General features: G+C 43.3%; 2 protein-coding genes across 9 annotated transcripts in view; one reads left to right on the top strand and one right to left on the bottom strand.

The window, feature by feature from the left end:
- The window catches only part of TRIO (trio Rho guanine nucleotide exchange factor), a 255,311-nt gene extending 236,098 nt beyond the window's left edge, over window positions 1–19,213 (top strand). For 5 of the 6 annotated variants that reach the window (XM_081919102.1, XM_081919103.1, XM_081919104.1 and 2 more), the window contains exons 49-57: window positions 2,800–3,047; window positions 4,617–4,755; window positions 7,778–7,805; window positions 8,636–8,798; window positions 8,960–9,081; window positions 9,178–9,256; window positions 10,995–11,195; window positions 15,024–15,162; window positions 16,706–19,213. In XM_081919102.1, coding sequence (XP_081775228.1) covers window positions 2,800–3,047; window positions 4,617–4,755; window positions 7,778–7,805; window positions 8,636–8,798; window positions 8,960–9,081; window positions 9,178–9,256; window positions 10,995–11,195; window positions 15,024–15,162; window positions 16,706–17,248 — 1,662 coding nt within the window. In that variant the 3' untranslated portion in view covers window positions 17,249–19,213. Of the gene's footprint in view, window positions 1–2,799; window positions 3,048–4,616; window positions 4,756–7,777; window positions 7,806–8,635; window positions 8,799–8,959; window positions 9,082–9,177; window positions 9,257–10,994; window positions 11,196–15,023; window positions 15,163–16,705 lie in introns of those variants that run through there. The other variant, XM_081919107.1, reaches the window with a different exon arrangement.
- The window catches only part of LOC309374297 (uncharacterized protein), a 42,156-nt gene continuing 16,888 nt past the window's right edge, over window positions 3–25,270 (bottom strand). Inside the window, exons 1-4 of one of the 3 annotated variants that reach the window (XR_014170489.1) lie at window positions 14,896–14,968; window positions 14,153–14,634; window positions 4,523–4,660; window positions 3–986 (exon numbers count right to left, since the gene is read on the bottom strand). Coding sequence is in view for 2 of the 3 variants with exons in the window: in XM_081919134.1 (XP_081775260.1) it covers window positions 14,200–14,345 (146 nt within the window). In the remaining variant the exon portion in view is untranslated. Of the gene's footprint in view, window positions 987–4,522; window positions 4,661–14,152; window positions 14,635–14,895; window positions 14,969–25,270 lie in introns of those variants that run through there. The other 2 variants (XM_081919135.1, XM_081919134.1) reach the window with 2 other exon arrangements.

The following is a 25,270-nucleotide window of genomic DNA, read 5'->3' as shown; positions in this document are numbered from 1 at the left end:
GAGCTGGAGCGCTTCTATCCTGCAAGCTCCTCTAAAAACAAAAAAATCTTCCCATGCTCCTCCTCCCTTCCTGTGCGTTGCCATCATTCTCCGTACTAACTTCTGGCTCTCTGGTGCTGCACCGCTGCTCTGAAATAATAATAATCAGTCGCTCCCAGTCTTTCTATGCAAATCTCAGTAGAAACGTATGTCGCCTCTCTGTGTGTATACATAAGACATAAACTTGCAAGTATGTATACAGACACGAAGAAAACCTTTCTAACTCTAAATGTGACTTCCACCTCTGCTGGGAGGGGGAAAAAATCTGCTAGTCTGGTTTCTACTAACTTGCTGTTGGCTTCCTCCCCCCCCCCCCCCCAATCTAACACGAAGGCACAAATTAACATTCTGTGTACAGCTGCCCTGGTGGAGCTCAGTTTGCGCCTCACCTGTGTTTCCATAGGCAGTTTTGCTTAGGGATTCCTCTGCCGTTTACATACATGCATACAATTCACACCCCGTGCCACCCCAGCGAGACTTTGAAGAAAATAAGAATCGCCCCGCTGGATCAAAGCAAAGATCCATTCTGTTCCCAACAGTGGCCAGCCAAATGAACCCAAGATACCCACATGGCAGTACATGAATTCAACACTCCACTTCTCTCCCCTGAACTCTCTGACATCCAGGATTCAGAGAACATGGAGGTTCTGTTAGGCTGCTCTTCCTGTGTTTCGGTTGAGCTGAAGCATTCTGTTGACTTGCTGTCTTTTAAAAATCCGTACCTGGTCAAGGAATCTTACAGCATCACAAAAATATATCCTGATAAATACACTTAGTGCACACAAATAGAAGGCTACTGTAATCAAACCTCCAAGCTAAATACCTTCTGTTCTCTAAGAAGCGCTGCGCTGGGGCCACCTGGAGATTTCATTTTTCAGCCCGCTCTGCGAGGAAAGATCAGGTTGTCGGCCAGCAGACCTCGGCTCCTTTTCTTTAAAGCTGCCAATCTGGAAATGCAACATGGCAGTCAAAGGACACCTATTGTTATTTTCAGAATAATCATTCTTCATAGGGTTGCAATAGTTGCATCCTCAAACTCGACGCTGGTCTTAAAACCACACCCTTTTCCCCACCCCCCATCCCAATTTAAGTGTGTGGTACACTTCTTCAGCTCCTTTCACAGCTTCCGCACAACCTCGATCGCACATCACTTGGCCTTCAGAACCTTTCTTGAAAGCATGCACTACTTGGTTGAATTTTTTTTAACAATGTAGACCTCTTCTTATTTCCTCTTTCACTCACTGTATCATAGCTGTAGGGTAAGAAATTCCGCTTTGCATGTTTGTTCTGTTTCTGAGCTCCTGTTATATTTATTTGATTTGGCTTTGGCATACCTCCTTAAATTGTTTTCTTAGCTTAGGGAAATGTCAGCTTGGCAGCCAGCGTAAAGAAAAGCTTGCTCATTGTAAGGGATGGGGCTGTTCAAGGTAGTATTTCTATGTGTTCTTAATATGCTGCATGGGGGTGTGTGAAAATGCCATTTCTCCATATGGAGAAAATGTGCTGCAGAGGCAGATAGCTTCATACTAGGAACTAGCTGTCTTGGGTTCGAGACTATACCTATGCATCAGGCAAATAGCCAGAAGTGGCTTAAATTTAAAGCAAAACAAATCTTTTAAGAGGACTCGGCAGTTATTTGAAGGGAGATTGCCTTAATTTTTTTTAAAAAATGCTTCTTAGACTCTTACACATAGGGGGAATAATAATTGTCTCTCCACCACCCATTTACTAAAGGTGGATACTGTTCATTTCACCAGCAAACAGGAACATTTGAAATAGGAATCCCACCATTAATGGAAACACCACCTTCCCCTTTAGGCTTAGCAGTATATTTCTTCCCCAATTAACTTTCCTTTTCCAGATATTGTATTGGGATAAAGGAACGACATACTTCCCTGTATCAGTGGGTGAAAACATCTTGTCCCCAAGTCATTTTTGCAGAATCTGTGGATTTGTTAAATTACTGCCAATCTCCGATTTCAGCCAAATAAAAAAAAATTAGGTTTTTTTTAATAGTTCAGGCATCTGGTGTTCTTGAGCCCAGAATGGGTACTATCCAGTGCTTTCTGGACAGAATGAATTTAGCAGCACTGGGATAGGCAGGGCATGCAGCTTACGAACTCTAGAAAAGGCAGTGTAAGGTGACTTAGTGAGCCATTTCTGATAAAATGATCCCACTAAACCATAGCTTATCACACCAGAAGGTAGTGTCAGTCCCACACCACTTGTTACTCACCAGCTTTAACATGGCTATTTTAAATTGCAATTCCCTGTTGCATCTGAAATGGGAAATTGAGATTTAATGTTGGTTTACTAACCAGTATCTTAAGCTGCTGCTGGGTGCTGCTTTTAAGCTCCTGATGAGTAAACAGGCTGGTGCTTGTTTGTTTAATGGAAGGTTTACAGAGATTTTCTTAAGTCCAAACATGCATCCTTTCCTGTCTTTAAGAAAGGAGGCTAAATGATTAGTGCATGAACATAAAAACCATAGGTTCACACTTAATGATGGGGATATTAAGAACATAAGCCCTACTGGTCAATTTAATTTACTTGCTCTGTTTCTGAAAAATCTCAGTACTCATATGGTTCATGTAAAGGGTGTAAAGGTTTTATTTTAATACAAGCTTATTGAAATGACTATTCTTAGGCGCTAATGTCATGGAAGAGAGGCATTCTCTCCCGCTCCTCCCCGGTATTTTTGTAAACTGTCTCCTTTTTCCTCCTTGTTTTCCTCTCTCTACCTGATTGGTTCGCCGACAGAGTGAAAGTAGCAGCAGTAGCAATATCTCCACCATGCTGGTGACACACGATTATACGGCAGTGAAGGAGGATGAGATTAATGTCTACCAAGGAGAAGTCGTGCAAATTCTAGCCAGCAACCAACAGAACATGTTTTTGGTGTTCCGAGCCGCCACTGACCAGTGCCCCGCAGCCGAGGGCTGGATCCCCGGCTATGTCTTGGGGCATACCAGTGCAGTCACCATTGAGAACCCCGATGGAACAATGAAGTAAGTGTCTCAGGTGCTCCTTTTAAGGTGGACATTTTTGGTAAGATTGTTAGTTTGCCATGCACCCCAGAGGAGTGGCTGTGTTGGTCTGTTGCAGTAGGAAAACAGACACGTGATAGATTTGGCTGGCTGTCATAGACCGGTTGGACACAAAGGAATGCTGGGAGGAACCAGCTGAGGAACCTCCAAGGGAAGGAGGCTCAGAGCCTGGAGATTGGTGGTAGGATAACAGTGAGAAGACTGGGAAGATGAGATGTTCTGTGTCCAGGGCAGCTGTTTATCAGCTCATCTGGTACACAGGCTGAGACCCTACCTGCCCGCGGACTGTCTCGCCAGAGTGGTGCATGCTCTGGTTATCTCTCACTTGGACTACTGCAATGAGCTCTACGTTGGGCTACCTTTGAAGGTGACCCGGAAACTACAATTAATCCAGCATGCGGCAGCTAGATTGGTGACTGGGAGCGGCCGCCGAGACCATATAACACCGGTCTTGAAAGACCTACACTGGCTCCCAGTACGTTTCCGAGCACAATTCGAAGTGTTGGTGCTGACCTTTAAAGCCCTAAATGGCCTCGGTCCAGTATACCTGAAAGAGCGTCTCCACCTCCATCGTTCTGCCCGGACACTGAGGTCCAGTGCCGAGGGCCTTCTGGCGGTTCCCTCGCTGCAAGAAGCCAAGTTATAGGGAACCAGGCAGAGGGCCTTCTCAGTGGTGGCGCCCGCCCTGTGGAACGCCCTCCCACCAGAGGTCAAAGAGAAAAATAACTACTAAACTTGTAGAAGACATCTAAAGGCAGCCCTGTTTAGGGAAGCTTTTAATGTTTAATAGGTTATTGTAATTTAGTGTTTTGTTGGAAACCGTCAAGAGTGGCTGGGGGGACCCAGCCAGATGGGCGGGGTATAAATAAATTATGATGATGATGATGATGTTAAAATCTGAAGAGGTAACAGGGCTTAGTGAGCAGGGAGAGTTTGTGGCAGAAAGAATTACAGAAGCAGGGAGGAGGGAAGCCAGGAGGCAGAGATGGGTCAGGCCTGTGAAGAGTCACAGATGTTCCCCCCCCCTTTTTTTTTTTCTTCCGTGGAAAGGTAAGTCTGAGTCCTAGTTTTCACTGAGGTGAAGAATCTGGAGTGGTTGAAGCTAGACGCAGATGGGAGCCTACATAACAGTGTGCTTTCTCATGCAAAAATAAATAGATCTTTCCACAAAGAAAACTTGTGAAAGAGGAAGCTGAGCTCCAATTCTTCCCCCTGATATATAGTTTTCTATGGGAGAAAAGTTTTTGTATGGATGGAAAAAATAACTGAACCCTGCAGTCCGAAAGGATGCAGCCTAAACACAGGTTTACAAATGCAGCAAGAACTAGTCTCAGACTAGTTGTTCCTGTAAAAATGATCACAGAAATCAGACTCTTTGTGTCAAGGCCACCAGAAGATCCCATGTCGTTTCATCAGTCATTTGTTCGTATACTCACTGTTTGGTGGATTATCCGTCAGATGTTCCTCCTTCTGCATGTTCGAATGTTTTCCAAGGCAAGGGTCCAGCTAATCACAATGTTCTGGCTTCAGGAAGTCGTCATCTTGGCACACAGCACTCCGTCTAAGGAAGAAATCTGAGAAAAAAGATAAAGACAGCAAAAGGGAAGGCAAGCTGGAAAATGGTTACCGTAAATCTCGAGATGGACTTGCCAATAAGGTTTCCGTGAAGGTAACCTTTCTTCCTCGTGTTCTTAGTCGTTCTTAGTCTACACAGCACAACAAGTATCTCACTTTAACAATACTTTTTTTACTTGAAATACATTTGCAGTAGTGTTCTTTTCTACCTTTCATTACTAGAGATATGAAGTGCTGAAGACCTGTTTTCATGTTGTGTTTTAGGGCAACTGTATATAATTCAGATTTGAGTATCCCTGAACAGGCTAACCTACATACTGGAGAGTAAATCCCATTAAAGTCAGTCTTATTAGGACTGCACTGTAAATGTGATACCATTTAAAGGGGGGGATATCAGCTAGTAGGATTCTTGCACAAATATGGTGGGTTGCGCCTTCTGTATTTCAAAATCTGTCGTTAACACACAACTAGAGCCATGGTTGAAAACTTCACGTGGGGATAGGTAGTAGGAGTGACGGTTGAAGATTGGAACTGGGGTCAGGAGAAGGAACTCTCTGATGTAGGTATTCTCAGGTAAAGGGTGAAAGCCTGGGTTGACTATAGCAGTGTATTTTTTAATGTTTGGAGGTAAGAATGTGGGGAACGCTTTCATGAGGAAAAAAAGATGGCTGGACTCAGGAAAGGAGTAGGGGCAACAGCTTTTAAGAAAACCGTTAACAACCAATAAAGGTTTTGCAGCCTGAACAAGAAAAGTAGACACCTTGTAGTAGCTTTGTTGTTGTTTAATCGTTTAGTCATGTCCAACTCTTCGTGACCCCATGGACTAGAGCACGCCAGGCACTCCTGTCTTCCACTGCCTCCCGCAGTTTGGTCAAACTCATGCTGGTAGCTTCAAGAACACTGTCCAACCATCTCGTCCTCTGTCTTCCCCTTCTCCTTGTGCCCTCCATCTTTCCCAACATCAGGGTCTTTCTCTTCTCCTGAGGTGGCCAAAGTATTGGAGCCTCAGCTTCAGGATCTGTCCTTCCAGTGAGCACTCAGGGCTGATTTCCTTCAGAATGGAGAGGTTTGATCTTCTTTCTCTCCAGCACCATAATTCATAATTGTAGTAGCTACGTTTGTGCATTGCTAAGGACCTCATGTTGGAAAACGATAGGTGTACATTGTCTTATGGTTGAATTCAGCAGCTTGCCAGGCGAAACAATCCCCACCCCCACCCCCATCTGTCCCTGAGCCAATTTCAAGGGACACAGTGACAAGGGAGGGAGAAGCCCCGTTGTGTAAGCCAGAGTCATCTTTGCACAAGGTTTCGACCGATGGGGCTCGTTCAGTGCATTCTGCACACTGACTAGCTGCCTGCTTTTAACAACAAACCCCTTCCTTCCTTATGGAACAGCAAAATGCACAAAGAGACTGCAGATGGTACAGATAAAGCTTAGTCAGCTTTGTTCAGGGAGTTATATTACAGAGATGATTACTCACTTTCATTTTTTCTGGAGTGCATGAGTCAACTTTCAGAACACACAGGTTGAGCTCACAGGAAGCAACCGTTTGCTCAGAGATCAACAAATACTTTTGACCTGTTAGCAGTTTTAAGGCAGAAGTGCACATGCCCTATGTTGGCCAAACCGCCTTTAACATCAATCTGCAGTTCAGAGGTTAAAAGAAGCATCTTTTCTGAGTCCTAATTAATCCTTTCAGAAGCAGTAGTAACAACCACTTCCTCAGTGTATTGACAGTAATTTTACTACCATGAGTTAGGATATTAGATTACGTAAGAAGAGATAAATCATCTCTTTCCAGCAGAATTTTGTTTATCTGATGCAGCATCCATAACAGACCACAGGTGCATGACAGAAGCCTCCAAAAGTTTACAAAGCTTTAATATCAAATAGATCCCTTTGCCATGACTTCCTACAATAAATCCAGATCCATACTTCTACACCCCATTTTAAACATTTTCAGTACCCCCAAAAAGGGCAGTTCTCAAGTCAAATATATTATCAATATCATATATATATATATATATATATATATATATATATATATATATATAATCAAGACAAACTGTTATATAAATATCACTTCCATACAGCTCTAACAGAACAATAGATGGAATTGTTACTCACTTTAAGGGGGGGAGCATTTCTGAACCATTGTAGGTGAGAATACTTTGGGCTAGACTTGTAGTGAATAAAATTCTCTCTGTATAACATCATCATGTACAGTGGTACCTCTGGTTACGAACTTAATTCGTTCTGGAGGTCCGTTCTTAACCTGAAAGCGTTCTCAACCTGAGGTACCACTTTAGCAAATGGGACTTCGCGGTGCTGCTGCGCCGCTGGCGCATGATTTCTGTTCTCATCCTGAGGTAAAGTTCTTAACCCGAGGTACTATTTCCGGGTTAGCAGAGTTTGTAACCCAAAGTGTTTGTAACCCGAGGTACCACTGTATTATCATAGAGCCATCATACTGGCACCATGGTTGGGTGATGTCATAGATGATATTTGGTCACAATGGATCCACCAGGATTCTGAGCACTCAACAATTCCTGTGCTGAATGAAAAGGGAGTGTAAAAAGATTTTCAACCTGCCTGAATTTTACCTGGAGATTAGATCTTCAGAGGAGCAGGGGGCATTGCAATCTGGTACGTCTTCAGAGACCCAGCAAAGTATTAAGTTGTGGGTTGACATAGCAGCCGGCACAGCGATTTCTTCAAGTAGCTCTTTATTTTGTAAGCTGGAATAGAACTGAAAGGGGATATTTCTTGGTGGCGTTGTCAGTCAGCAATGTACTGCTTTATCTTTTCAGGAAACATTTTGGCATAAAAATCTCACTGCTGGTCTCTAAATGTCCCATTTTAGGGAATGTAGTGGGAAAAGCTTTGTTAGTACAAGTGCACAGAAAATACCACGTTGTCTGTTGATCATGATATGTTAAGTACACCTGGCTATGCTGATGATTGTTGACCTTACAACATCATTGAGCACCAACTGCACACAGTCCTCTATGTCAACAGTTGACAGATGTTTAGACTTCAGTTTTTAACCTTATTGTCCTTAAGAAATGCCTGGAGACTTTCGAAATGCTAACATTTTTCAACTTCCCTTTTCAGCTTCTCAACCCCAACTACATTTATGATGGTAAGTTGTGTTTAAGTTCACTGTTGCCAATAGCATGAAAATACATCTTTTCATTACAAAGGCAGAGGAAGTCTAAAATGCATTTAAAATGCGGCTGGTGAGCCTGCTAGGCCAGCAGAGGGAACTATCTGTGAAGCTGCAAAACGTCTGGGGAGTCGTAGATGCAATCCCTCTTCAGACATTTTCTAAATACCATAATGGCCAAACCAGTGGGCACCAGAAATGGTCCTTGGTGCTGAACAGTAGTCAGTGATGGGTGACCCACCTGATCTGACTAAAGTCTTTTCAGTTTAAATGTAGAGGTGTATTTTATCAGAGAGGCAATAGCGCTGAGATACAGTTTCTCCAATATCTTGGTTAAGTCATGAGAAACATTGCGTTGTCGCAGGAAAAGAGGAGTGGCTGCATTTGAGAAATAACATTTTTCCCTAGCAGAATGTGAGACACAGTGCACTAATTGTGTCCGTCCCCCTTGACTAGGCAGGAACCCACATGACGAGCTTTTTCATCACTTCCTCCTCTCCTCCTTTTGCTTTCAGTTAATTTCCATGTCAGAGCAAGACAGAGAAAACTGTTAAGAGGCAGCCTATAGAACCAGAACAATAAAGAGAAACAGAAACAAATAACATAAGACCTAAGGGTTCGTTCCTAGTCTCTATATAGGCCACTCACATCCTAATGAGCCTTAAGGCATATGCTGCCCTATATTTTTACCAGACTTAAACTGTACTGGCACTAACCGTATCACAGAGGTAACATGAATGTATTTAGGTGACAGAGAAGATGTCTGAATTAACTCTTTAATGGCAATGGTTTCCTTCTCTTCCCAGTTCCCCCAGAATTCATAATACCATTAAGTGAGACAACATGTGAGATAGGAGAGACTGTCATTCTGAAATGCAAAGTCTGTGGTCGTCCCAAAGCTTCAGTAACTTGGAAAGGTCCTGAACATAACACACTGAGCAGTGACAGTCATTACAGCATCTCATACAGGTACCTGTGGCTTCTTCATTTGCATGCTTTATACTGTGTCAAAAAGGGGGATTTGTGAGATAGTTGGCAAGAAAGCATAAAGAATATTTTGAAGGGACTAGATAAATACCAGTTGAGTGTTTATAAATCTCACATGTTTACAAATTTATAATATTTTGCAGTGATTTGGGAGAAGCATCTCTGAAAATCATTGGTGTGACCACGGAAGATGATGGTATTTATACCTGTATAGCTGCAAACGATATGGGTTCAGTTTCATCTTCAGCCAGTCTGCGAGTTTTAGGTGGGTCTATCTCTGTGGCAAGGAGGCACAGAATAAAGATAGCAATGCTTTTCGCATGTTAAATGCTCAATGTACATTATTTTTTCCACTTTTCAGGTCCTGGAAGTGATGGGATCATAGTCACCTGGAAAGATAACTTTGATTCCCTGTACAGTGAAGTGGCTGAGCTTGGCAGGTATGATTCAGCCTACTTATATAATCATAAATATTTTTGGAAAGAAATGACTTCTGTGTTGAGATGGGCATTCAGCTGTTCTAGCATACAGTGGTGCCTCGCAAGACGAAATAAATTCGTTCCGCAAGTTTTTTCTTCTTGCGAGTTTTTCGTCTTGCGAAGCACGGTTTCCCATAGGAATGCATTGAAAATCAATTAATGCGTTCCTATGGAGACCGCTTGCCAGGCTGGCGGTGCGGAGAAGGGCTTTTCTCCCCACCGCAAGCCTTCAGGACAGGTACGGGAACAGAGGGGAAGGCGCGCAGCGCTTCTCCTCTGTTCCTGGGGCTTGCGGTGGGAGGAGGATTTTTCCTCCCCACCGCCAACATTCAGAACAGCATTCTGAATGTTGGCGGTGGGAAGGAAAACCCTCCTCCCGCCGCCAGCCTTCAGAACAGCCATCCGAAGCCTGGCGCGGGGAGAAGGGCTCTCCGCCCCACCGCCAGCCTTCGGAGGAGGTCCGAGTACAGTGGGGAAGACGCGCTGCGTTTCCCCGCTGTCCCGGAGATTTCCCTATGGGCTTTCGTCTTGCGAAGGAAGCCCATAGGGAAATTCGTTTTGCGAAGCGCCTCCAAAACGGAAAACCCTTTCGTCTAGCGGGTTTTCCGTCTTGCGAGGCGTTCGTCTTGCGGGGCACCACTGTACATTCAAGGGCCCTGATAATGCAGAAATCAAGTGCTTTTTTGAAAAGAGTTTGCATGGCAAGAGTAAACTAAGCTTTTGGTGCTGGGGTATGAAAAGTAGCCTAAAACAATGTTATTACTTAACGTATATTAATTAAAACCTGAGTCATGCATTGGAGCAACTTCCACTAAGGAAAAATCATGTCATTCAGCTAACATTAATGTGCAAAAGCTACCAAACCAGAATGAGATCAGGCAATTGTAAAATCGCCTCCACACCATTTTGGTTACATATGAATCGGGCAAAATAAGCTGAACTTTGGGAAATCTTTGGACAGATCAATGTGCATTCAGAGAGGCTGCATAAAGCAGAAAGGAACCTGCAAGAAACATCAAGCCTTTGCTCCTCTTCCCTGTTCATTCATAGGCAGGAGAATTAGTTTCACTTTTTATGATAGACCTCTTGTTGCATGTGATTATGGTTTAAAGCGAACTCATCAGTTTCAAAACAAGCCAAACCCATGGGGTATGCAGTTGGCTTGTTTAACTAAAAAGAGCTTGCTTTAAACCACAATCTCTGCTTCACACAATGAGCCAGGCATTGTGAGAAATGAAACTTAATTCTGATGAACCCCTCCTCCTAGCCCAGAGGTAGGGTGGAACATATGAGCCCAAGTCTTCATAAGAACATCTTTCTACTCATGAATGTAGCTCTAAACTCTGAGTTTTAATTTTGTTCTTGTATTTCCCTGTTATAGCTGGCTCACATGAAAATACTGATACATACACTTATCATAAGAGCATCATATTTGTAACCTGCACACCTGACTGTCCAGAACATGAGAAACAGGCCCAGGCTGATTTAATATACTTCATATAAATAATAATTATTTAGTATTGTAAGTGTCTCAGAAATTGGACATCTGGTTGCATTTCAAAGGGAGAAAGTTTTAATAGTTCAAGACCAGCTTTGAATATGTATGTTTGCAAGTGTGGGGTGTGAAAATAAATACATCTCTCTCTCTTGTATTCCTTGCCTTGTGGAACTGACTTTCCTTTCACCATTTGATTTGCAGGGGCAGGTTTTCTGTCATTAAGAGATGTGACCAGAAGGGAACCAAGCGAGAAGTAGCCGCTAAGTTCATAAATAAGAAACTGATGAAACGAGATCAGGTCACCCATGAACTCGGAGTTATGCAGAATCTCCAACACCCTCAGCTTGTCGGCCTCCTGGACACCTTTGAGAGTTCCACCAGTTACATCTTGGTGTTAGAGATGTGTGTGCCCTTTTATGTTACCGAATGTTATGTTGTGGTTTATTTTATATGCTGCTTTTTGACCCAGACTCTTCCCAAAGTGGTCAAAAGAATATTAATGCAGAGGAAAAATGCTCTAAAACTACAATAAAACAACCAAAACAATATAAAATCTAAAGAAAATCCATATAATGCTAAAACATAGAAGGAAAAAATAGGCAAACTGTTCCCAGCGCCAGCCCCACTAACCCCCCAGCTCATCACCCATTATTCCAACACACAGCACAAAACCTCCAGATAAAAACATGGCAAGCCAAAGACCTACACCGTCTTAAAGACTTTTACAAAAACAACAAACCCATACTGACACAAGAAAAACAAGACATACTTGGAGACACTCAAATACCCTGGCTAACACACCACCAACTACACACCTTCTTAAACAATTCAACAGTAAAATCTGGTGCCACTAGGCCCTTGACCATCTTTGAAAATCTTCTCCTGACAGTTCCTTGACACAAAGTACAATGGGAGCATGACCTAGGCTATGAAATTAACCCCACCCAATGGACTAGAAAGTGGTCTAAACCTCCATCTCAGGTAAAAGAAAGGAACTCACACTGAAACTCACATACAGATGGTACTTAACACTACAGAAACTGGCATTGATATGCCCAGGAACATCACCAAAATGTTGGAGAGGCAGCGCCTCTACAGGCACATACCTGCACATGTGGTGGGAATGCCCCAAAATCCAGCCATTCTGGACAGCCGTTCTACAAGAGATATGCAAAATAACTGAACAGGTATTAGAACTCACCCCAGAACTTGCCCCACTAAACATTTTCCAAGAGCATCATGACTGCTCACATGATAAAGACCTTATAATCCATCTACTCTCAGCAGCCAGTCACGAGTGAACATGGACCAGTGGTACCAAATTGTATGGGAAACAGCCTTACTAGAAAAGCTAACCAATAGACTGTAACTGTCACGGGGACAAATAGAAGAGGATGACTTCACCCCAGTGTGGCTCTCCTTTATCACATACACAGCCCAGCAAGACAACAAAAACCCACCAACAGCATACAGAACAATCTGGTTAACCTGACCCCCCCAAAACACACACAAACAAATCTCACTACAGCCAATTAAACACAACCAACCATTCCTTGGTGCCCCCACCCAACCTCTTTCACTACCAAGGAAATATAATAAACAATCAGAAAGAGAACCTACCCAAATGATGCTGACATAAAAACCCCACATACAAAGTATAATAATATAGGTTTACCATTTCCCCACCTCCCACTAAGCAATAGTCCTGTTACTGCTACCTGCAGATATTTTGCTCCTACGTGAAATTGGTGATACATAAGACTCTCAACTTACACAGGGGTTGCATTCAAGGGATAGTGCCTAATGCCAAAATTGCTTATAGTCAAAACACATTGGGTTGAATGGTGGGTGGGATTGCGAAAGTCTCTTTTCCAAGAAGCCCGCCCCCTTTTAAATATTTTTTGTGTGTGCTGTTGTTGTTGTTGTTAAGCGCATAAAACTGAATACGTGCATGTTGCGAGTTATTCCTCGCTATTAACTTTTAGGAGGAAAAAAAATACATTCCTGTTTAGGTAAATGTAAACATTACTGTTTACTAGGGTATTTGATAGCTAAAAGTTCTGTCCCAGGCAACCCTGAAATTAATAGTTGCAGAGCGGGTGATTGCTTTTCAGTAGCTTTTTTTGGAAGGTACCGTATTTTTCGCTCTATAGGACGCACTTTTTCCCCTTCAAAAATGAAGGGGAAATGTGTGGGCATCCTATGGAGCGAAGACACCATAGCCCCGCAGCCCTCTCCTGGCTGGAGAGGTAACGTGCGGCTATGGCAGGAGCCTCCATTGCCGCTTGTCACCTCTCCAGCCGGGAGAGGTGCAGGGGGCTAAAGCAGCCCCCTGCAACCCTCTCCCGGCTGGAGAGGTGATGCGCGCGGCTATGGCAGGAGCCTCCATAGCCACGCGTCACCTCTCTAGCCGGGAGAGCGCGCGAGGGGCTAAAGCAGCCCCCTGCGACCCTCTCCAGGCTGGAGAGGTGACGCGCGGCTATGGCAGGAGCCTCTCCGCTGCGCCTTTCCGCTGCTCCCTGACCTGCTCTTTGGGGGCTGGTGGTGGGCTTCCCCCCGCCAGCCCCAAAGAGCAGGTCGAAAGGAACCTGAAGCCTGGAGAGCGAGAGGGGTCGGTGCGCACTGACCCCTCTCGCTCTCCAGGTTTCCAAGGTAGCCGCCTGAACGCACCTTAAACGGCACCTTGTTTTAGAGCGGGAAAACAAGAGGGGGGAAATTCTCCCACTCTCTGCGCAGCGCTTCCTGCCGCTTCGCTGAAGGGGCGCTGGGCAGAGAGCGGAAATTTTTTTTCCCCTTGTTCTCCCCCCTCTAAAACAAGGTGCGTCCTACTGTCCGGTGCGTCCCATGGTGCAAAAAATACAGTAGTTTAAAACCATTTTTAAAAGATGTTTTAATAGCATTAGTATGGATACATTTGCAGCCCTGGGCTCTTTTGGAGGAAGATGCGGGGTAAACATCAAAGAAACAAACATTGCTCTAGCCTCTCTTGCCTCACACATCTGGTTGCTTGGCAAGCCACTCAGTCAGGATGCCAAACAAACCAGGATTACGCCTGGATCCTTGGTTCAGACATGATGACAAACCACATTTAAAGCAAGCTGAAACTGATAAACTAAAAGCAAACCACGGTTTCAAGTTATGGTTTGTTGCCGAAGAACAAATGATGGTTATTTGTGCATAATGTGTTTGGGTGTTCAGACAAACCATGAATTAAACAAACTATGGCTTAGCTCCTGTATAATGTTGCGAGCCTCTATCCATAGTTCTTCAGGCACTCTGTCCACCAAATCTAAATCCTTAAACCTGTTCCTCACTTCCACTGTGTATTCAAAAGGGATTTGATTTAGATTGTATCTTACCAGCCCAGTGGTTTTTCCTACTTTCTCCAGTTTAAGCTTGGATTTTGCTATAAGAAGCTGATGATCTGAGCCACAGTCAGCTCCAGGTCTTGTTTTTGCTGACTGTATAGAGCTTCTCCATCTTTGGCTGCAGAGAATATAATCAATCTGATTTCGATGCTGCCCATCTGGTGATGTCCATGTGTAGAGTCAGCTAAACAACAACAACAACAATGGCTTAGCTCTACATTCAAACGTGGCCAATATGTTATGCTCTTGATTTCTAGATGTTAAATGTTGAAGATAGGAAAATCTTACATGATTAGAATCTTACACTTATTTTGTGAGTACGTCTTCATAAATACACACCTGAGTTTAAATCAGGCTACATTTCTACTTCAAGTTAATCCTAAGAACAAGTAATCACAGAGCAATAATGGAGATTTCTCACTTTATGGTGAGATTTGTGTGGGTTAAAAAAAAAAGTTACCGTATTGTTTGCTCTATAAGACTCACTTTTTCCCTCCTAAAAAGTAAGGGGAAATATGTGTGCGCAACCTATGGAGCGAATGCAGGCTGCGCAGCTATCCCAGAAGCCAGAACAGCAAGAGGGATTGCTGATTTCACTGCGTAGTGATCCCTCTTGCTGTTCTGGCTTTTGAGATTCAGAATATTTTTTTTCTTGTTTTCCTTCTCCAAAAACTAGGTGCGTCTTGTGGTCTGGTGCATCTTATAGAGCGAAAAATACGGTAATTTATTTCTACACACACACACACCCCTCTATAATAGTTAGGACTAGCTCTATCATGCAGCAGAGTTAAATCATTCCCCCCCCCCAAATGTGGACATGATGATGATGATGATGATTAACATGACACTTATGCTTTCATAGTGCTAACCAGGGCCGCCTTCTGGACTACATCGTGCAATGGGGAAACCTCACGGAAGGAAAGATCAAGCTGTATCTGGGGGAGATTCTGGATGCTGTACAGTATCTTCACAATTGCAGAGTAGTGCACTTGGACCTAAAGGTGAACTGGATAACAGGTTTTTCTCCCCCCGAATACCGTCAATACCAGGATGTACTTCAGAGCACCCACACATTTCTGACAGACTAGCTGGTGGTCCAGTCTTGTGTATGGAAACAAGGTTCATCCAGGGGACGTATTATTCGCCCAGTCCTATCTCCTTACTGCACAAAGGTTGTAAGTGCTGTGAGAGCCTTGTGTGAATAGGAAGCCAACTCAAGGAACAATGTACAGTTGTGACCAAAGCCCACTTGGAGCCTGATGTCGGGAACTGGCAGGACGCTAATGAGTGGGCATCGGGGGCAGGCCAGCTGGAGTCCGAATCGGGAGAGGGGAGCAGTGGGTTGGGGGCGACCCATACCAGCCAGGGGGCAAGAATTGGAGGATGGAAGAATCAGAGGAGAAAGGAAGGTCAAGCAAGGGAAGGGCTGGGTGCTCCCTCACCCTCTCCTGCACCACTCTCTCCCAGAACCAGGAGAGAGATGAAGCGGGAAGAGCAGAGGCAAAACCTTCCACGCAGGCGTAGTCTCTGGCTACGTGTGCACCGCCTGTCAGGGTGAGGTACTTAAAGTTGTGGAGGCGGAGTGGTCCCCTGTTGCTACAACTGCTCCATAGGATGCAGACTCTGCATGTAGCTATCCCGAGCTGTAGAAACGACTACGTTATCTTTGACCATAAAGCGTTAACTATCTGTTGTGTGCCTTCCATTGGCTGGAAAGTGCCCTTGACAGCTGTGTACACATCCCTGTAAGCCACGGTTAATGCTTAGCATGATCAAGCAGCATTCTGCTCAGTCATGTTTGCTCTACTCATGCTTTGTTTGGAAAGAAGCAAACTGCTGAGTGTTGGTTTTTGTTTTTAAAAAAGTGAATTTGACTTTCTTTCTATATGCCGTACCTTGATGCTTAAAATAGGAGAAATTATTGTGACTTTCACATCTATACTTCACAATACTTGGTTCGCAGGATTCTTGACGTCGGGGGCAGCCTGTCTACGAAGTGGAAGGAAATTTGACTTTTACCCTCTCCAATTCCCTAATGCAAATCTCCCCGCCATCCCTGCAAAAGAGAACAGCAACTGCTGTTAGCCACAGAGGAGGAAACATAAAGGCTCTTGTATTATTCCTTTGTGTTTTCTCCTAGGTGGCTAACAGCAGCTTCAATAGGAGCAATTTTGATTATTCTGTAGCGTTGAGGGGCTACAGAACCGCCTAGTTTGCAGTTCTGATCACCCTCCACAAACGCTTTTCCCAGCAGCTGCCTTTAGCAAAATAAAAAGATGCTGCGAGATGCATTCAAATATTCCCCGCATCACATTTTAAGTTTTCCTCTCGTACGTTAAATGGGTAGTGTAGTCAGCACGCTGAGATACGTTCATCTCGTTTTGCTATACGTTTCATTTCGGAATCTGTCGAACGTTTAGAAATTGTGCCGACTTCTCTAAGGCTTGAAAGTACAAGTTATGTTGTTACGGGTGAGGATGTTTAAACATGTGGCGCTTTGCTTGGCGTAACAAGTGACAACTTTCCCTTCTTCGTCTCTTCCAGCCTGAAAACATTCTGGTGGACAAGAGCTTGGCCAAAGCAACGATCCGACTGGCTGACTTTGGAGATGCAATCCAGCTCAACACCATGTACCACATCCACCAGCTCCTTGGGAACCCAGAGTTTGCAGCTCCCGAAATTATCCTTGGAAATCCTGTCTCCCTGACCTCAGATGTGTGGAGCCTCGGAGTGCTCACATACGTTCTCCTTAGCGGCGTGTCTCCTTTCCTGGACGAAAGCGTAGAGGAAACCTGCCTGAACATTTGCCGCCTAGACTTTAGCTTCCCAGACGACTACTTCAAAGGAGTAAGCCAGAAGGCCAAAGATTTTGTCTGCTTCCTATTGCAGGATGACCCAGCCAAGCGCCCTTCGGCTGCACTGGCTCTGCAGGAGCAATGGCTACAGCCAGGCAGTGCCAAAAGTGCTGACAGCATTGACATAGCCAGACTGACTTCATTCATTGAGCGGCGAAAACACCAGAACGATGTTCGACCCATTCGTAGCATTAAAAACTTCTTACAGAGCAGGCTCTTGCCAAAAGTTTGACCTATCTTTGATGTGTTCTCTCATTCTCTTTCACCTGTCAGCTAAACTGCGGGTGAAGCTCTCCTGCCAATCAGCTGTTGACTTGAATTTGGGGTGAAGGAAAAAGAAAAAAAAAACAGAAGCCAATCAGCTGCTAGCGTATTCATCGTGTGGAAATGCATTCCAAGTAAATCTAAGCACGGTTGTACTTGGGACTAGCACTGCAAAACTATGTTGGGGTGGAGGACTGCAACATTGTACTCTGCAAAAGGCAATGAAGAACTTGACACTTACTACAGTATTTTAATTCAGGGTTCTGCAAAAAAAATAAAAAATCCTTTTTTAAAAACGTCTGATGAGAATTGAAATTTTGCAACCGATCTTAACTAGCGTTTTCAAGATTTTAGACAGAGGGGAAAAAAATATGCCTTTGTTCAAAGCACTGGTATTGAGAGACAAGGTACAGACACTGACACTTAAAAGACGACTGAACAAAATGGCTGCCCGTCTAGATGGTGTCCGTTTTGACCCATCTGATTTTATTTTATTTTTTTGGACTTGGACATAGAGCTTTCCAGTTGCCTCGCCTGTGTGTATCTTGCATAGCAGTGCACTGAGATCAGACTCTGCTTTTAAGTGCATCCAACCTCAAGATTTTTGCATACAAATAGAATGAACCATTTTGCTCTGATAAAATGTAGGCCTTACTTGTAAATAGACTGTTACCTGCCTTCAACCTGTGTCTCTTTAATTTCCCCCCTCTTCTCCTCTCCCTATAACTCCCCCCCCCTAAATGGTGGTGAACCACTGTGTGGGTCTTCAGTTCAGGTCAGCCCTGGCTTGACCTATCAGAAAAGAACTCTTGGGTTTGGTGTCCTTAAGCCAACCTCTTATCGTCAAGCAGTATACAGCAGGAAGAAAATACTGTAAATGCACTCACTTTGGGATTTTTGTTTTGTTTTGGGTTTTTTTTTAATTTCATATCATGTGCAATGTTGTGGCTTTAACATTTTATGCAACTATTTATGAGGACCCCTGTTGTAACTGTAATAAATATATAGAAAAAGCACATTCATAGTATGGCGAACTTTATGACTTTTGTGTTGGGGATTTCCAGGGCTGGGTTGGGGGGACTGGGTTGGGGTTTTATCACTGTGTCATGAACTTGAGCCTTAGCTTAGGACCTAGGACCTAGTTCGGAAGTCTTGCTGGTTTTAAAAGGATTGTAAAATTATTTTCATTTCCTGAAATGCAAACTGGATAAGGAAAACAAGGCGACATTTTCAAAAGACGGTTTGTTTTGTTTGTTCGAGATGCCAAAGTGTTATTTCACCCCATAATCGATCTCTACTTTTTAGAATTTTCAGATTTGTCTATTGCTTTCTGTACAATAACAGTGAATGGTGTGTGGGTTTTTTTTCCTCTTTGAAGAAAATACTGTCATAAATTGGACCGGAACCTGACGGAAAATAACTGTCTGCTTTTTTAAATGAGTTCCAAGACATAGGCAATATGTGAAATATTAAGTCATTGATGGTTTTCTGTGCATCAGTGAGCTAGCATGGATGTTCAGCCATCCATGTTTCTCTTTGTGCTTTATGCCTGTTGAAACAAACCTAGCCTACATCCCTTACAAAATAGACATAGCAGTCTGTCTTAAGCCATAATCTGGCTTTGGTTTTAATTTTAATAATTGCAACTTCCATTGTAATCTATTTATTTCTCTTTTTTGTAAAGTTGTACAGAAACTTTTTAAACAAAAAATTAAAATCAAAACTGGATGGATATGTATTCATACCAACCATAACTTTTTTTTTGCTTGTGAATTATTATTATTATTTCATTCCTTATTTTAGTTGGATTTTTGCTTTATTTTGCATGTATATTTCTTTGTACAGCAACATTGCGTGTTTACACAGTATGATGTGATGTAAATATTTTATTTTGCCATCAGTTATTTTAAAAAAATTAAACATATTTAACAGATGTGCCTGATTATTACTATTATTATTTTAATTAGGAGCCTCTAGTATATCGAGTGCTATAGGTTTTCATTATAAGTATTAGAAACGTGTTCAGTGTTTTAAAAAAAGGAAGGTAGCTTCTTTCTCTTTCATAGGTGTGTTCCTGATAAAGGCAGGATGCCCATTACAAATGATGTTTGCACAGAACGATAAGCCTTTGGCTTAATAAACCACACTGTGCACAAACAGTTTGTTGGTACACATAGCCTGATGTGTACCATTGCTTTGCAACACCAGGAAACTGGATATCTTAACATTTATGTCTGAACCCAGGGTCATGTTTTGTGTCTTCCTCCAAGACAGGATCATTAGCAAGCCTTAAATGCAAGTTTCATTGTTGACTTACCAGGGTGGATTTGATTTAAATCAAATCAATTTAAATCACGATTTAAATCCCAAGTCCGTAAGACTCGATTTAAAAAATCATCATCTTTTTTTCCAGAAAGACTCATTCTTGCTGGTATAATCTTACTATTTACAACCAGATGAAAGTTTCATTTTTGGAATAATAAATTTTCAGAATAGTTTTTACAGTTATATCCAAAATTACTGATTTGGTTATACTATCAGAAATACATAGATAAGTAATTATGAAATTATTGTGAGGGTTAGTAAGTTAACTTTATATTTCGGCAACTTTTCTGCTGCACTTAGTTGGAAGGAGAAAAATAATCATTTCCTTAATAACAATTTAAACAATTTATTTAACTAAAACAGACTTCCTCAAACTCAGCCCTCCAGATGTTTTGAAACTACAATTCCCATCATTCCTGACCACTGGTCCTGCTAGCTAAGGATCATGGGAGTTGTAGGCCAAAAACATCTGGAGGCCCGAATTTGAGGAAGCCTGAACTAAAATAATAACATTATAGCACATGTATCCATGTTAGTTAACTGATGTGGTTAAATGATTTTTTTTAATTAAAAAAAAAACAGACTGAGCTTTAGCACTCATGAAAAACTTAAAACAAATCCTTATTTCCTGGTGAATAGCCTTTCGACTATAATGTAACTTAAGTAGAAAACTATCTTTAGAAAGATTTTTCCTCCAAAAGCATTTTATTTTAAAAATCCAACTTAAATTTCAAAAAATCATTTTTTAAAAAATACAGTGGTACCTCGGGTTAAGTATTCGTTCTGGAGGTCCGTACTTAACTTGAAACTGTTCTTAACCTGAAGCACCAGTTTAGCTAATGGGGCCTCCTGCTGCCGCCGCGCCGCCAAAGCACGATTTCTGTTCTCATCCTGAAGCAAAGTTCTTAACCTGAAGCACTATTTCTGGGTTAGCGGAGTCTGTAACCTGAAGCATATGTAACCTGAAGCGTATGTAACCTGAGGTACCACTGTAAATAAAATCATTGATTTTTATCCACCCTGTGACTTACAAATCCTGGCTTGTTAGAAAGAAGCACACCATTATTCTGAGTTCAGACATAATGCTAAGCTATCCCCTTCCTGGTTCATTTGCTTGCTTTTGCAATGGGAGGAGCAATCAGGCTGCCTGCCCCAGCACACAGCCTGCGAGCACAGTGTTAGTGTGGTTGCTGCAAAGGATTCTGTTTATTAAGAGACCACAGAAAATACAGTTAGATGTATTTGTAACTGTGTGCACACAATCTATTTCAGGGGTAGGCAACCTAAGGCCTGTGAGCCAGATGCAGCCCAATCGCCTTCTCAATTTGGCCCGCGGACGGTCCAGGAATCAGTGTGTTTTTACATGAGTAGAATGTGTCCTTTTATTTAAAATGCATCTCTGGGTTATTTGTGGGGCATAGGAATTCATTCAGTTTTTATTTTTTTTCAAAATATGGTCCGGCCCACCACTTGGTCTGAGGGACGGTGGACCGGCCCATGGCTGAAAAAGGTTGCTGACCCCTGGTCTATTTGCTTCAGGTAGGTAGCCGTGTTGGTCTGACACAGTCGAAATAAATACCGTATTTTTCGCTCTCTAAGACGCACCAGACCATAAGACGCACCTAGTTTTTGGAGGAGGAAAACAAGAAAAAAAATATTCTGAATCTCAGAAGCCAGAACAGGAAGAGGGATCGCTACGCAGTGAAAGCAGCAATCCCTCTTGCTGTTCTGGCTTCTGGGATAGCTGCGCAGCCTGCATTCGCTCCATAAGACGCACACACATTTCCCCTTACTTTTTAGGAGGGGAAAAGTGAGTCTTATAGAGCAAAAAATACGGTAAATAAAAATAAATAATTGTCCAGTAGCACCTTAGAGACCAACTAAGTTTGCTGCTGCTGTTGTTTTAAAAAAGTGTATTGATCTGTTTTGTAGCGTAATTGTATTCTGCAGTTCAAACTGCAGTACAGTGGTACCTCGGGTTATGTACTTAATTCGTTCCGGAGGTCCGTTCTTAACCTGAAACTGTTCTTAATCTGAAGCACCACTTTAGCTAATGGGGGCTCCTGCTGCTGCCACGCCACCAGAGCATGATTTCTGTTCTCATCCTGAAACAAAGTTCTTAACCTGAAGCACTATTTCTGGGTTAGCGGAGTCTGTAACCTGAAGCGTATGTAACCTGAAGCATATGTAACCCGAGGTACCACTGTATCATGAGTTCCCAATTGAGGCTCACCTCACAACTTTGAAACTTGGTGCCAACTTGGAACAAAATATTGTGGGGGCCCAGGTAAGCCCCACCCTGCATAATCAATCACATGTCGTAGTGAGCACACACAATTTGAATGGGAATGCCCATCAACTTTGTGGGGGCCCGGCCCTCAATTATTTTATTTGGGGGGGGCAAAGGGCCCACAGCCCCTAGGAATTGGCTCATATGCAGCTTTGTCATTGGACAAAGGTATTTTACTTCTCCCCTGCACCCAAGCTTTTAACGTTCAATTCCAGGCTGTTTGATCCCTGTAGTTCTCTGGGCCCATGGCTAAAGAACTGAACTGGGGCATGTTTCCATTGCTCCACAAAGTTTACATAGAAGGTTTACTGGATGAAACTCTGGTGCGTGTATGAGGCAAGGTCACCCAAGAACTGCTTCACAGCTCAGCTGAGTAACATGCAAGCAACGTGAGCCGAGAAAGGCACAATTTGAGTTGGGTTTGGATAATGGGACTGAAGAAATTGCAGTTCAAAAATAAATGGAGAAGCATAGAATCTTAAAGCCCAAGTCGCTTGGTGGTGGTGGTTTCTTTTATTTTTTAAAAAATGGCTTGTTCCCAGGCATTCTGTTTTCGCGACTTAACGTGTTTTGCTTTCTCAGCCTTCCACGTCCCAGTAATCCCACGGTTTAAACAGCAAAGAGGGGAGCACCTGGGTATATCGTGCATTGTGTGTTATACTTTCTCCTTTAACTGGGTGATCAATTTTGGATGGTATTTTCAAGAAGCTTTTATAAGTAGGCATGATTTTCACAAGCTGTGGTATTTCCAAATATGCAATACAGTGGTACCTCGGGTTAATTACTTAATTCGTTCCGGAGGTCCGTTCTTAATCTGAAACTGTTCTTAACCTGAAGCACCACTTTAGCTAATGGGGCCTCCTGCTGCTGCCGCACCGCCGGAGCACGATTTCTGTTCTTATCCTGAAGTCAAGTTCTTAACCTGAATCACTATTTCTGGGTTAGCAGAGTGTGTAACCTGAAGCGTATGTAACCTGAAGCGTATGTAACACGAGGTACCACTGTACATATAAACAGTGCTTTTTTTCTGAGGGTACGCATACCCCTAAACATTTTGTGAATCTAAAGGGAGAAGAAACAAATTTTAAAAAGATCTTTAGTTTCTTCTCTAGCGTGGTGAATTGTCAGTTCCGTTGCTACCCCCGATGGCGGCCTTTTGTCCATTTACTGTATTTATTTCTCCCGATTTGAACTATAAAATGGTGGTTTTCTTGAGTCAAAATGAGAGTACCCCTAAACAATTATTTAGAAAGCACTGCATATAAAGTAGCGGTATGTTTGGAAGGTCCACTATTTGTGGCAGAGATGCCTGTAATGACGAGTGTGATGATGTGGAACCTCTCAACTACTCGGGGGGGGGGGGGAGTTGTTGGTCATGCAAGATTCATAGTCCCAATTCTGCTGCCCTAGCTGCTTCTCACTTCTCCAAAGGTGGAGGTCGCCTGTGGCAACTCCACCCTGCTCAAGATGACGGCCTCAGTCTGCCTCATGGTCCTATGAATTACACAGAAAATGAAGCCTTTTTCAGAGGAAGAAAACTTTCAACAAACTGGAGGACGGGGCTACAGCAACCATTTTGGGTTTTCCTTGGAGATTTAAGGAGTTCTTGTAATAGCCACTTCTCCCACATCCAATCTCCAGGGAGAGAGATACCTTGGTTTACAAACTTAATCCATACCGGAAGTCCGCTCTTAAACCAAAACCGTTCTTAAACCAAAGTGCGCTTTCCCTAATGAGGCCTCCTACCGCCGGTGCCCATCCACCGTTTGGATTCCGTTCTTAGACCAAGGTAAAGTTCTCAAACCAAGACACTATTTCCGGTAATCCAAATCGTTCTTAAACTGAGGTACCACTGTACTGTAGTTTTACACCTTCCTTTCAGACTCTTATCTTATTCCAAGCAACACGTTCTGCATCTCACTGTCCCCCCAGCCCTGCTTCTACTGTTTACACACACACACACACACACACACACACACACACTTAACGCATCCACCTTGGTTGAGAGACAGTAAATATACGATTCCTTCCCCTGAAGACTTTCACGCTTTCAAGATTCTAGAGTGGTCTCTGTACCAAGGAATCATATCCTGAACATCTCAGATCACAGAGAAACAATTTGGCCAAGCCAGTACTCTGGTACCATTCGCAAGAACAAGCAGTTTAGCGGTAAGGGGAGTACTCCAGGTATCTTGCAAAACCGTTTTAAAAAAAAAAATTCAACAAGATACACAAACTCTGACAGGAAAAATGGAGTCCTCTGATTTCTGAATGAATGCTAAACATGTTTGCATCCTATCTATGCATCATTTATTCTGCCACGGTCTTGGGTTCAAGCTCCAAATCAGAGGAGGAGCCAGCTGAGTCCAGGGTTGTTGTACTACCAAGTGGAGTGGGCTTCTGATGCTGATGGTTCAGTGTTTGAGGAACAGGAGGTTGATAGTTCAGAGCCCACAGAGCCTGAGCCAGGATCTGCTATCCCCAGAACCAGATTTTATCAAAGGATGTGCTTCCTGCACTAACACACCTGCCCAGTGGTGTAAGGAGCACACAGGCAGGAAGCCACAGAGAAGTAAAAAGCACTCATCCAGACTAAAGTCTTCAGGCCAAGGAGGTGGAGTTTGGGAAAGGGGGTCTCGAGGAAGAGACAAATAAGACCTCAGTTTAACTTCAGTGTTTGTCGAAGCAAGTTGCTTGCTCAGAGCTATCTGCATTGTCATCACCCCTAATCTGCCTTGATCCTGTGGGTATCTAATATGAACGGGTCAGAACACTCTGCTGGTTCTCCTCACAAGGAAATGTAAGGAGACACATGGGGCACTAAAGCCTCACCCTCTGACTTTGAAATTGTACTTAGTGGCTTCCTGATATTAACTTTTTCTGTGAGATTTAGGTCAGGAATTTTGAGGGGGGGTTGGTAGGGGAGGTTATTGAAAACAATTAGAGTGTTTAGTTACTTTAAAGGGTGTTTACCTAGTTGTTCCTATCATGGGGGACATGAGTGGCGCTGTGGTCTAAACCACTGAGCCTCTTGGGATTGCCGATCAGAAGATTGGTGGTTTGAATCCCTGCGACGGGGTGAGCTCCCATTGCTCTGTCCCAGTTTCTGCCAGCTTAGCAGTTTGAAAGCACGCCAATGCAAGTAGATAAACAGGTACCACTGTGGCGGGAGGGTAAGCAGCGTTTCTGTGCGCTCTGGTTTCTGTCACAGTGTCCCGTTGTGTCAGAAGCGGTTTAGTCATGCTGACCACATGACCCAGAAAGCTGTCTGTGGGCAAACGCCGGCTCCCTCAGCCTGAAAGCGAGATAAGTGCCGCGACCCCATAGTCACCTTTGACTGGACTTAGCCGTCCAGGGGCCCTTTACCTTTTTTAC

The sequence above is a fragment of the Podarcis melisellensis genome (assembly GCF_964234715.1).
Source record: "Podarcis melisellensis genome assembly, chromosome: 7".
NCBI classification, from domain to species: domain Eukaryota; kingdom Metazoa; phylum Chordata; class Lepidosauria; order Squamata; family Lacertidae; genus Podarcis; species Podarcis melisellensis.
This window is presented reverse-complemented; position numbering and strand designations above follow the sequence as displayed.